The sequence below is a fragment of the Phocoena sinus genome, chromosome 1, assembly GCF_008692025.1.
Source record: "Phocoena sinus isolate mPhoSin1 chromosome 1, mPhoSin1.pri, whole genome shotgun sequence".
NCBI lineage: Eukaryota > Metazoa > Chordata > Mammalia > Artiodactyla > Phocoenidae > Phocoena > Phocoena sinus.
The window spans coordinates 33,319,039-33,331,806 of NC_045763.1; the positions used below are offsets into that span (position 1 = coordinate 33,319,039).

At 56.9% G+C, this 12,768-nt stretch overlaps 1 protein-coding gene across 2 annotated transcripts in view; it reads left to right on the plus strand.

Annotated features, from left to right (window-relative positions):
- KCNQ4 (potassium voltage-gated channel subfamily Q member 4) overlaps nucleotides 1-12,295 on the plus strand; it is a 56,554-nt gene extending 44,259 nt beyond the window's left edge. For both annotated transcript variants that reach the window (XM_032614304.1, XM_032614313.1), the window contains 5 exons: nucleotides 2,609-2,829; nucleotides 4,547-4,646; nucleotides 6,792-6,923; nucleotides 9,410-9,539; nucleotides 10,115-12,295. In XM_032614304.1, coding sequence (XP_032470195.1) covers nucleotides 2,609-2,829; nucleotides 4,547-4,646; nucleotides 6,792-6,923; nucleotides 9,410-9,539; nucleotides 10,115-10,327 — 796 coding nt within the window. In that variant the 3' untranslated portion in view covers nucleotides 10,328-12,295. The remainder of the gene's footprint in view (nucleotides 1-2,608; nucleotides 2,830-4,546; nucleotides 4,647-6,791; nucleotides 6,924-9,409; nucleotides 9,540-10,114) is intronic.
- The last annotated feature ends 473 nt before the right edge of the window (nucleotides 12,296-12,768 follow it).

The window sequence follows — 12,768 nt, forward strand, 5'->3', positions numbered from 1 at the left end:
GCTAGGAGCACCCCCCAGAGTGACGACCAAAAATGTCTCCAGCCAAATGTCCCCTGGTGAGCAAAACAGCCCCCACCTGAGCATCACTGCCCGAGACCCTATCCTGGCGGCTTGCCCCAGGGAAAGAACATAGTCTCTGCAGTCACAGAAAACTGGGTTCCAGGCCTCGTTCCATCCAGAGGAGCTCTATGACCTGGAAGCCGAGTCACCGCCTTCCATATCTGTAAAATAGGGGTCGTAACACTGGAGCCCGCCACCTGAAGTGGCTGAGAGCTGAAAAGGCTCAGGCAGTCAGAGTGGACCTTGTGTGTTCTGAGGAGCCAGGGAGGGAAGGAGCTCTTTCGATGTCCACTGTGTGCCAGGTTTCTTTCCATTTTCTTTGAGCTTTTAGGCTTCAAAGAGGCTGACATGAGCCATTTTCTGGGCACTGCCCAAGGAGCTGGAATCCAGGGCCGCCCCTGGGAAAACAGTGCCTTGTTACCTTGAAGAGGAGTCCAGGGTCTCTGGCTGGCTGGAAGGTTACAGAACCCCACAAACCACGCTGGAAGCTCCTTCAACCATCACAGAATCAGAGCTGGAGAGGGACCTTTCAAGACCTCTAGGGCAAGCCCCCACCCCCTTCCTTTATCAGTCCTGCTGAGTGCAAACTCAGTCTTGCACACTTCTCGTGACAGGGAGGTCACCCCCTTCCCCCAGAACACCATTGGAGTGATGTGCCGGTCACAGAGGTCCAGAGTTCTGGGCCCTTGGCTGAGTGTCAGGGCCTTCTCCGCCCCCCTCTCTTCCTCTGCCCCTTGGAAGAGTGGAGGACAGAAGGAGAGGCTGCACGGATGGGGTTGGGGGGTGCTTGCCAGCATGAAGAGAGCCTGAAGTAACAGCTCGGCAGAGGAAAGTTTGGGAGAGCCAACCTCAAACTTTGGTTGGAATCTTTGGGATGTGCTGAGGGGGTCCTGGGCCAGCAAACAGCATGCTGGATTGCAGGGGCCGCCCTGTCCTCATATCTTCAGGGCTCGCATCCTTGACCTGTAACCTCTCCCCTCCGGGCAGAGGTTCCTACCCCTAAGGATGGCCCTACATCCCAGTTGCCTTCCTGAAGGCACCTGCTGAAGGTGCCCCTGGTTTCGAGATCTCCCTCACCTCAGCACCTCGGCTCTATACTCTGTCCCCCATGCCCTGGGCATGGAGGACCACAGCTCCCACTCTGCCCTGAAACCAGAGTCTGTCCTCTCAACCCTGGATCTGAAAGTCCCAGAGACTAGGTGACACAGTGTCCTCCCCCAGCCCCGGGCCCATCTCAGAATTCCTCCCAGACTGGCTGGTGCTCTCCTGAGCCAGGGCCCTGGACATCTGGGGTGGAAGGGCCCCAAACGTGTCTGAAGGGGGCCCTTCAAGTGGCAAGCCACAGCAGGGAGGCAGTGGTGACACCACAGGCCATGGGATGGGGATGTTTGCATAGGTCCTATTCAGACAGCGACAACGTGGTCCTTGAACCTCTTGGACACAGAGTTACTCTACCAGGTATTGGTTAAGCAGGGCCTGTTGCGGGGAACCTGAGGCCTCCCCTCACCTGTCTTCCTCCAAGATTTGGGGAATGGGTGAGGAGTTTGGGTGCGGGAAGGGAAGTCTGAGTACACACACAGATACACACGTGTGTTCACACGTACACGGAGATGTAGATGCTGTTGAACTGCAGACTCAGGAGGCTGGGGGTGGGTCACATAAGCAGGACGTCAGTCTGGGGGGGCTAGAACTCAGGCAGGGGAGACCACAGAAGAACAGGTTATAGACCTTCACTGGGAGGAGGGGCACCAGGCATGGCCTGGGCATACTTGTGGGCCCATGCTGGGCCAAGAGCCCCAGCAGGCCAGTGCACTGCACACCTCCAGGGGCACCATTCTCACTGAAGTCTGAGTGATGGAGACTTTGGAATTTTGCAGTGCACTGCCTGTACAACTGTACCATGTCCTAAAGCCCTGACCTGACCAGTGTGGGGTCAGATAGCTCCAGCGGTGGGCAAAGGAGGAAAATATAAATTGACACGTGTATACACATGCCGACGTAGGTACACACACTGGCACCTGTGTGCATGCAAGCGCACACCCTACACAGGCACATGCCCTCAACTCCACACAGCCCGCCCCTGTGTACAGGGAGGAGCTGGGGGCCTAACTCAGTGTGCGTGGCCAGGTGAGCTTCTCCATCCCTCAGCAGCCTGTCTGTCCCCAGAGGGGTCACCACCTCCACCCACCCACCTGCCTGGGCCAGGCCCAGCTCCCCAGTCCCCCTGTCTGTCTCTGACTCCCTTCTTGGGTTTCTGTCACTCTTTCCACTCTGACATCTGTCTCCTGTGTACCCCTTATCTGTCTGGGCAACAAGGGGTGGGAGGTCGGAGTGGGGAGGGGAGCTGTTCAGACTGACCCTGGATCAGCTTCTCATAGGAGTCAGGGCCCCCCTCACCACACCCTTGTCCCGTCCCAGGAAGTCTCCCCTTGGTGGAGAATCAGCCCCAGTAGCTGCCCCCAAGCCCTAAGTCAGCAGTGTCCCCACTCGCACTGGCCCCCAGCTCCGGCTAACTTGGCTCTCTCCCCCACCCGACCTGCTGTGCCAGCAGGCGGATGGGTATCAAAGACCGCATCCGCATGGGCAGCTCCCAGCGACGGACAGGCCCCTCCAAGCAGCACCTAGCACCTCCACCGATGCCCACTTCCCCGAGCAGTGAGCAGGAGGGGGAGGCCAGCAGCCCCACCAAGGTGCAGAAGAGCTGGAGCTTCAACGACCGCACCCGCTTCCGGGCCTCCCTGAGACTCAAACCCCGTGCCTCCACTGAGGGTGAGCCCCTGCGGGTCTGGGGCCAGGACCTGCTGAGGGTGGCAGGGCGGACACAGAGTCTGGGCTGGGGGGTGGAAATAACTCGGTTCTAGCCCTAGCTTTGCAGCAGGTTGACTATCTTTGGGCACCAGTCTTCTGGTCTGTAAAATGGGCATCATAATACCTGCTTTGCTGATGCTCCAGACTGAGAATCAGAGGAGAATGTAGAGGTGGCATTTGGTAGTGGTTAGGAGCACAGACTTTAGAGCCAGGCTGCCTGGGTTTGAATCCTGGCTTTGTCACTTATCTTGGGCAGGTAACCTGATCTCCCTGGGCCTCATTTTGCACATCTATAAAATGGGGACAAGAAGCATATCTACTTCATAGGTTTGTTGTGAGGATTAAATGAGATTATCCACAGAAGAGTTCTGGAATATAGTAAGTGCCCAACAAAAGCTAGAAGTATTATAAACATGCTCTGGAAGGAGCAGGAAGCCATCCTTGCTGAACTGAGCCCTGACTGTTGGGGGCTGGATTATCTCATTTACTTCTCTCAACAACCCTGGGAAGTAGGGTCTGTCTCTATCCCCATTTTATGGATGTGGAGACTGAGCTCTCTCAGCTAGTGAGTGGTAGAGCTGGTATCCCCAGCCACGTCTGTCCAGCTCCACGGCCCACACTCCCCACCCTGGCCCTCTTTGCCAGCCCAGCCTGGGGATGTGAGGCTGTGAACCTGGTGGGGTTTCTTTTAACTGGTTAGAGAGGTCACTTTTTTGAGTTCGAGCTCTGCTCCTGACTTGCACTGTGACCTAGGTAGGATACTGCCCCTTTCTGTGCCTCGGTGTCTTCTTCTGGAAAACAAAAGGGTTGGACCAAGTCCCCTGGAAGACTTCTCCCAGCTTTGACCTGCTTCAGGGCCCTGGGTGGGAAAAGGAGTTGGGGGGGTAGACAAGGATGGAGGTTGGGGACGGGAACCTCGGAGGGAGGGGACCCGGCCATGCTGTCTCTGTCCGTGCTGTATCAGCCCCCAACATGCTGCTGGCTGACCACTCAGACAGCCCTTTCCTGGAAAGTTACAGAACCCCACAAACCAGTCTTTGGGAGGTGCTGGAAGTCTGGGCATGGCTGGTGCCCGGGGCCTCCTCTTCCCTGCCAAGAAGCTGCCTGGCCTCCTGCCCCTCCGGCCCCTGTGAGGCCAGGATAGCATTACCTGTCTGTGCAGTGCAGGGCACCAGCCTCGGAGAAGCTGTTTCTCTCATGGGGGCGGGAGGGAGAATGACTTGGTTTAGAGGCCTCGTCAGTTGCAGAGCTGGGGGGTGGGACCCAGTCCCTCGATTCGCTCCTGGCTGAAGGATGAGGCTGTGTGCGCCATTATGTGCAGAGGCCTCAAGCCCCTTGTCTTTGGCGCTCACTGGCCTGCGTGGTGGGACGGGTGGGACTTCCTCTAGGGCTGTGTGCAGTTTACCCCGGGCCAGACCAGACGTGCCCTAAAGCAGCTCCTGCGCACCAGCCACCAGGGAGATGTTTACACAGGGCAAACGGGCATGCAGCAAACTGAGGTTTTCACTCTGGGCAGGACAGCCAGGGGGGCAGGAACCTGGTCTGCTCTGTGCCCCAGGAAGGTTCTGGGCCCTTCCCGAGGCTCTGTCTCCCTCTCCGTACCTCTAAGGGTGGTGGTAGGGGTTGGGAATGGCCCCTTCTGCTGCCACCACCTGTCCCCCTCTCCCCGACTTTTCAGAGGGCCCCTCAGAGGAAGTGGCAGAGGAGAAGAGCTACCAGTGTGAACTCACAGTGGACGATGTCATGCCCGCCGTGAAGACGGTCATCCGCTCTGTCAGGTGAGACTGAGGCTGGAGGCGGGCCGCCCACTGCTGCTCCCCATCTGGGGCCTGCCCTCATGGCCAGGCCCGGCCTAGCATCCAGCGCGCCAGCTGCCACCTGCCTGGTACCCTCAGTGGAAGGCGGGTGGGGTGGAGAGGCGGCATATGGCTCCCAGCAGGGTTTGCGCAGACTCATCGTGTCTGGAGGGCTGGCCGGGTGGGGCGGTGGGCACCGCTGCCCATCGTGGTCCCTCCGCTCACACCTGCGGTGTCCTCTCTGCTTCTCTCCCCTTCCTCTCTCTTACTTTATGTCAGGCTCTCTTCTCTTTATTTCTCTCTCCCTAGCTGGTATCGGCACCTGCCTGTTTCTCCCTGGGTCTCTGTCTTACAGGCGGTTTTGCTCCATCTCTGTGTCTCAGTCTCATCCTCCTCTTGCCTCTGTGACTCAGACTTACTGTCTCTCCTTGGGTGTCTTGACCTCTGCCTGTCTGTCTTCCCCAGGACTTCCTCCAGAGCAGTATTTTTCAAACCACAGGTCACAACAGTTTGAAGTGAAATCAATTTAGTGGGCCATGGTCAACATTAAAAAAAAAAGAATAGAAAGTATCAGAGTGCATCCCTCATAGTAAGAATAAAAGTGTTGAAACTTGTTTCAGTTGTGTGTGTGTGTGTGTGCGTGCGTGTGTGTATACTAGCTTCTGTAAACTGTGTTTCTTATGGTGGGTCTTGGTCAAAAAGTTTGAAGGCCCCTGCCCTACTGGCTTTACTGGCTGTCTCCCTCAACAATTCGGGGGGGGGGGGCAGAGTCTCCTGAGCCCTTTGGCCATCCAGCCAGGGATCTGGCCGCAAGCTCCTTGGAATGGAGTTCTGGTCTAGTCTCTGTCTCCACCCTGCCGCTCCAGCTTCACCCCTAGGCCTTCTAGACTCACCCCCTCTCCTCCCTGCCTCATGCACCTGCCTAACCCTTTTAAATCAGATTCAGCTGGGCACCCTCCTCCCAGAGAGTCTGAGGCCTCTCCCCACCTGCTTTTTACACATCCTGTCTCTCCCCTCCAAGTGCCCAGCTTCTGGAACACAACGCCCGAGCTGCCCCCTGGCTAAGGTCAGCTCTCCTTGACGCCTCACACGCAGCATGCCCCAATCCTGTTCCTCCTCCCATGTCCCCACGTCAGGCAGTGCCACCGCCATCCACCCGGTGCCCAAGCCGTGGGAGTCATGCTGGACTCAGACTTAGAAGCCTTTCGGTCCTCTCTCCCGCACTGCTCAGGGCTGTCCTGTGTCTCCACCCCACTGCCCTCTCCCAGCTCTTCCCCTGCAGTGGGTCTTCCCACCCGGGACTCTGCCCATCCGGGGCATCCTCCACACAGGCCTGCAGAGGAAGCCACACGGCCGTCCCCACTGCCCCGACCTCCCAGGGCCCAGTCGCTGCTGGGGATTCAGAGCTCTTCAGAGTACCCCCCTCAGCCCCACCACACATACACACACTTCCCCTGCCTCCCATGGATTAACCCTTTTCCTTCACATCCTGTTCCAGCTACTCTGAACTGACTCTCACTCACACATCGCCTTGCCTGTCTGTGTCCAGAAAGCCTCCCTTCATTCCCCACCTCTTGCCCTGGGACTGCAAAGTATCACTCTTAAGACTTGTCCCCTGACCTCCCCACCCGAGCTCTCCCTTCTCATGGTCCGCAGTCTTCTTTCTCCATTCCTTGACATGACCCTTGTCACCCCATAATTGTCTGTGTCCTCTCCGTCTCCCACCCCAGACCAGTGTTCCTGAGGCCAGGGATTGGATCTGGTGCCCTTTTGGGTGCCCGGGGTCCAGCACAGCCGTGCTAACAGGCATATGCAAAAATGTCTTCCCCTAAGCTGTCATCAGCAACAGTGTTCACAGATGCCTACCTTGTGTCCCACCCAGCAGAGAGAAACCAGGCCCAGCCCCTGCCCTCCCAGCTGACTGAAGATACAGGCACATTAAAGAATACCAAACAAACTTAGGGGGCCAGGGCAGGAGCGCGGTGGGTATGTAGGCAGGCTGGACACCCAGCAGTGGCTGTTTGCGGTGGCCCAAGCAGGAGCTGCCCTCGTGCTGGACAAGGTAGCAAAGGACGGAGAGGGGGCTGGAAAAGAATCCCTGTCCTCTGAGACCCCCTCCCCCGACAGGATCCTGAAGTTCCTGGTAGCCAAAAGGAAATTCAAGGAGACGCTACGACCATACGACGTGAAGGACGTCATCGAGCAGTACTCAGCAGGGCACCTGGACATGCTGGGCCGGATCAAGAGTCTGCAGGCCCGGTGGGTGAGCCGGCCTCCGAAGGGGGAGGGGGGCAGGGCGGCCGCGGCACCAACCCCCGCACGAGGTCCGCTGGAGCCTCTCTGCCGGCGCCCGAACGGAGCCCCGAGCGCCCCCTAGGCGCCGCTGCGGGAGCTGGAGTTTCTGGCCTGCAGCGCTCTGCAGCCAGAGCCCGCACCTGTTGTTGAACCTGAGGAAACGCCAAGCCGCAGGTCCTCCCTGCGAACCCTACTGACCTGCTTGCCGCGGGAACGTCTTTAGATGACTGTTTTCTCGTCCTGAAGTAACAGGCTTAAGATAATCAGTGACTTCCCATCTCCTAAGGGAATAGGCAAATTGTCCTCAACGCTGCTCACCTCTTGCCCCTGGAATCCTCCAGCACCTCTTCTCTCCACCCAGCGTCTAGGTAGATTCTCACGTCAAGACCCCAATCACCTACAACTCTCCCTTTTCCTCTTGTGGCTTGCATTCTCACTGCCCATTCATTTGTTCTCTCAAGAAATAGTTATTGGGTATTTATTTGTTACTTACCAGACAGTGGGGATACGGTAGAAAGCAAATGGCTCCTCCCTCATGGAGCTTTCATGCCAGCTGAAGGAGAACAGATGATAGTAAGTGAAACTAGAATATGTCAGATGATAATAAAGGCTAAGGAGAAAAATAAGGGTTAGGGTGTTGGGATTTGTGGTTTTTAAATAGGCGAGAAGGTGACATTTGAGGGAAAAAAAAATTGAAGGTGAGGCAAACAGTCCCATGGTTGTTGTTTAAATAGTTTCCAGAGGGAACAGCAGGTGCAAAGGGTTTGAGATGGGCAGGTGCCTGGGGTGATGATTTAGGAACAGCAAGCAGGCCAGTGCGCCTGTCCTGGCATGAGGGAAGCAGGAGATGAGGTTAGAAAGCTAATGGCACTTAGACTATATAAAGCCCTGTAGGCCACTGCAAAGATGTTGGCGTTCATCAGAGTAAGATGCAAGCGTTGGAGGGCCTTGAGCAAAGGACTGATGAAATCTGAGGTATATTTTAAAAGGATCACCCTGGATGCTGTGTTGAGAATGGCCTATAAGGGGCTGGGGTGGAAGCAGGGAGACCAGTGAGGGAGCTACTTCAGACATCCAGGCAAGAGATGCTGGGGACTTGGACCAGGTGGCAGCAGTTGAGGTGGGGAGAAATGGTCATATTCTCGATATATTTTGAAGGTAGAGCTGACAGGGATTTTGGAAGGAGTGTAAGAGAAAAAAAGAGAGAGAGAGGGAGAGAATCAAGGATAAAGCTAAGGTTTTGGCTTCAGAGGGAAGGAAAAAAGTTGCTGTTTATTGACATGCGGGAGGTCAATGAGGGGAGCAAGTTTTTTTTGTTTGTTTTTTTTGCGGTATGCGGGCCTCTCACTGTTGCGGAGCACAGGCTCCGGACGCGCAGGCTCAGCGGCCATGGCTCACGGGCCCAGCCGCTCCGCGGCATGTGGGATCTTCCCGGACCGGGGCATGAACCCATGTCCCCTGCATCGGCAGGTGGCCTCTCAACTACTGCGCCACCAGGGAAGCCTGAGTGGAGCAAGTTTTGATCAGGAAAGTTGGGACATGTTGGGCTTGTGATGTCCATCAGACATCTAAATGGAGTGTTGATCTGGTAGAGGAGTGTGGAGTTTGGAGGAGAGGTGTAGGCTGGAGATACAGATTTGGTGTCAACAGTGTATAGAGGAATTGAAAATCTGGAACTGAAGACATCAGTTAGCGAGTGAGAGTAAATAGAAATAAAGAAGTCCCAGGAATGAGCCTTGGGTCCTGCAATGTTTAGAGATTGTGGAGATAAAGGAGGAACCAGCAAAGGAGACTGAGAAGGAGCGGTGAGTGAGGTAGGAGGAGAACTGGGCGAGGCTGATGTTTGGGAGTCCAGATGAAGAACATGCAGGAAGAAGGGGTGATCAGTTGTGCTGAGCACTGCTAACAGGTCAAGTATAATGAGAATCAAATTTAACAACGTGGAGGTCATTTGGGAACTTCACAACAGTAGTTTTGGTGAAATGGTGGGAATGAAAGCCTGATTGGGGAGGTTTTGGAGAGGAAGGGAGAAGAGAAACTGAAGATAGAGGGTAGAGATAACGCTTTCAAGAATTTTGCTATATAGAGGAGTAGAAAAATAACGTGCATCCAGTTCCAGCCTTGTCCCCCTTATAACTCACATTCCCACTTTTGTCTCTCCCTCTACCCAGCCCACCGTTGCCTGCCTGCCCTCCCATCAGGCAGCTGTTTTACTTGTCATGCTTCCGTGTGGTGCCTTTGCTCTCCTGTTTGGAAAACCCTCAAAGCAGCGGCCGGGTACCTCCGTTTAACTCGGCCTCCATTTGGCAGATCAAACTGGCCCCTCCCTCAGATTGCCTGCTCCCACCTTGCAGGATGTCTCTCTCCCCTTTCAGCAGGCAAACTTAAATTCTTGTAGGAGAGAGTTGTGGCGAGTGCCTGGGCCCTTTGACAGTTCCCTTTCCCCACAGGGTGGACCAGATTGTCGGCCGGGGCCCCGGGGACCGGAAGTCCCGGGAGAAGGTCGACAAAGGGCCCTGCGACACGGAGGCGGTGGATGAAATCAGTATGATGGGACGCGTGGTCAAGGTGGAGAAGCAGGTGAGTGTCGGAGGTAGTTTCGCTGGTGTGGTGGAGCTAGTCGTCGACCTAGAAGCTCTGGAAGGCCCCCGGGTCAAGCCCAAGGGGAGGGTGCGTTTCTCAGAGCAGCCCAGAGTACCCGCGGGGCAGGCATCCCCTGCCCGACCGACCCCGCCCCACAGATAAGCCCCGCCTCCCAGGAGGCCCGCCCACTCCTGCTAAAAGACCCCGATAACCCCACCCTCTCCAGCCAAACCCCGCCCTAGGTTGCTAGCGTCTCAGATAAGCCCGTCGAAGTCCCACCTACTTCATTTGACCCCCTCCTCACTTGTCTCTGTCGATCACCCGGACTATCCCAACCAATCACAACTAAATTTCGTTCGTGGGGGGCGGGGCGGGGAATAAAGCCCAGGTTCCCAGCTTCGTTCCGCCCTCCGGCCAAGCTCCGCCTTTCCTGTCGCACCCCCTCCCGGAGGAGCCGCGTCTCCCACATGTGACCCTCCCCGGGAAAGCCCCGCCTCCCAGCCGCGTCCCGCCCCCCAAGTCCCGCCTCCAGTCCCGGCCAGGCCCCGCTTCCAGCCGCGCCCCGCCCCCAGGTGCAGTCCATCGAGCACAAGCTGGACCTGCTGTTGGGCTTCTACTCGCGTTGCCTGCGCTCTGGCACCTCAGCCAGCCTGGGCACCGTGCAAGTGCCGCTCTTCGACCCCGACATCACCTCCGACTACCACAGCCCTGTGGACCACGAGGACATCTCCGTCTCCGCACAGACGCTCAGCATCTCCCGCTCGGTCAGCACCAACATGGACTGAGGGGCTTCTCAGGGGCGGGGTAGCACACGGCCAGCCCCTCGGCCTGGCGCTCGGACCCGCCCTCTGAGGCCTCCGGACTCCTCTCTTACTTGAACTCGCTCCCTCGTGGGGAGAGAGGCCACACGCAGTATTGAGCTGCCTGGGTGGGCGAGATACCCGATGTGGGTGCCAGCGACCCGCCCCACCTCAGGAGCGTGAGATGCCAGGCCGCACGGAGGGCAGCAGCGGCGGCTGTCCTGCGGCCTCTGGGCCCCCCAGTGCCCTGCCCGTTCCATCAAGGCCCGACACGGCCCGCCGGGCAGGGGCACTGCTCCGGGAGTGGGAGCGGGGCGCTGGGGCCCTGGGCCCTGACTCAGCTTCCAGCTATGCAAGGTGAGGTCTTTGGCCTGCCCTTTGGACAGAGCAGGGAAGCCTTCCGGCCAAGTCCCCGCCCCACTTGGGGGTGGGCCCACGGTGCCCATACAGGTACCCACAAGCACAGGACCCTGCCGCAAGGCAGGTGGGCACCATATATGCAAACTATGTTAAATATGCAACTTTGGGGACCCCCATGGGGTCCCTCTGTCCCTCCCCCACTGGGAGATGGGCCCCCAGCAGTAGCTGGTCTCAGGCTGCTTGGCTATGACCCCCATCCCTGTTCTTTGGCTTATCAACTGCTCACCTCCCAGCATGGGGCCTCTTTCTCCCTTGCCTCCCAAAGGGCAGTGTCTGGGCCTTTCTTCCCATTTGCAGGTGTCCCCTCCCAGGGGCTCCCTCTTCCTGCCAATGTTCACTCCCCTCTGGCCCTAGACACCTTTGACAGCACAAGTTTCTGTGTTCTCCCCCCAACCTCCCGTAGACAATGCTCCCAACCGTCACACAAACATGTCCCTACAGTTGCCCCAGACATGCAGGAAGTCTCTCACACTCGCGCTGACACACACAGTCACCCACACTTGGAGACTTGAGCACAGAGCCACTCAGCTTTTCCTGGGCCTCTGCAGCTGAGGCCAGTGGACTGGCCTTGCAGGGCAATGTCCACTCCTACCAACTACGTCCAGGCAGGAGAGGGAGCTCTGACGTGACTCCAGGTCTCCAGAACTTTACCAGCTCCCCTTTCTCAAGAAGATCTACTCCTCACAGGTCCAGGAGCCCTAACTGCTGCCTCTGCCTGCCCCCGAGGGCCCTCCTTAGCGCCCCCACAGCACAACTCAGGCCTAGGCCTCTGGGGCCTGGACAGCACTGGAAAGACCAAAGGCCCTTCCGCAGGGTGGTTATCAGGCCCACTTCCATCTAGGCTTGCCCTCTTCCTAGTTACTCTAACTCACTCCCAGAGAGAATAATAAGGCATCTAGCGAGTACCATTTGTCAGGAACCAAGTGCATACGGCGCTCACATGCACTGTTTCCCCTCCTTCCATACTCCACTTTTCACTTCAGTTGGCAGCCCCCATACCGCATAAGCCTCCATCCACTCCAGGCCCCCAGCACCTCTTTGGTATCCCTAACCCTTTGTCCCTCTTCTGCAAAGCCAGTGCAGGTGGCAGGAGGGTGATGGGTAGTGGACCAATGGTGACCCTTTGTGGGGCACCAGGGAATAAGGGTCTCAGGCCCAGCTGCCTGCATCTCATGACTGGGGACCTGCATGCACCAGCGCCAGGGCTGGGGTTGGATCTTGCTCAGCCCCACGGTGCCCAGCCTCTGCCCCCACATGCCCTCTGCATGTGACCGTCATGCCCTGGATGGAGCCTATCCTGGCTCACCTCACCTGCACTGCACTGTCCCCAGAGAGCCACACCTCCGCCCCCTGAGAGACAGAGCTGTGGAGAGGGGCAGGAGAATGGGATTACCCTATGACCAAAGGAGACTTGGGAAGAAGCCCTTCCTGCTTCCACCATCAAGGTTCCCCACCAACCCGGTTCTCGGATATGCAAGTACCTCACTTTGTTAACTTATTAACTTATTGATTTCATTAAAGTTTTCAGCAGGAGGTGGTTGGTCTTGGTTGTTCAGTGCCTGTGGAGTGGGGCATCTGGTCTGGGGGTGGGGATGAGGAGATTTGGAAGGCAGCTATCCTCACCACTATACCACCAACGCTGCACAGGAGGACGAGGAGATTTGGATTAGTCAGGACTCTTTTGGTTGTAAACAACAGAAATGAAACACGATATGCCTTAAGTGGAAGGAAGGAAGGAAGGAAGGAAGGAAGGAAGGAAGGAAGGAAGGAAGGGGAGGGAGGGAGAAATTTATTGGCCCAGATAACTAAAAAGTCCAGGGGATAGATTTGGCTTCATGCACAGCTAGATCTAGGTGCTTAAATGTGTCAGGGATCTCTCTTCTGTCTCAGCTCTCCTCTTAGGTAGGCTGACCTCTCAAGATGACCTCCGGCACTTCCAAATTTACTTTCTTTTGGTTTAGTGCCCCAGTGAAAAGTGAGTACCACTTTTCTAATAGTTTGTATCA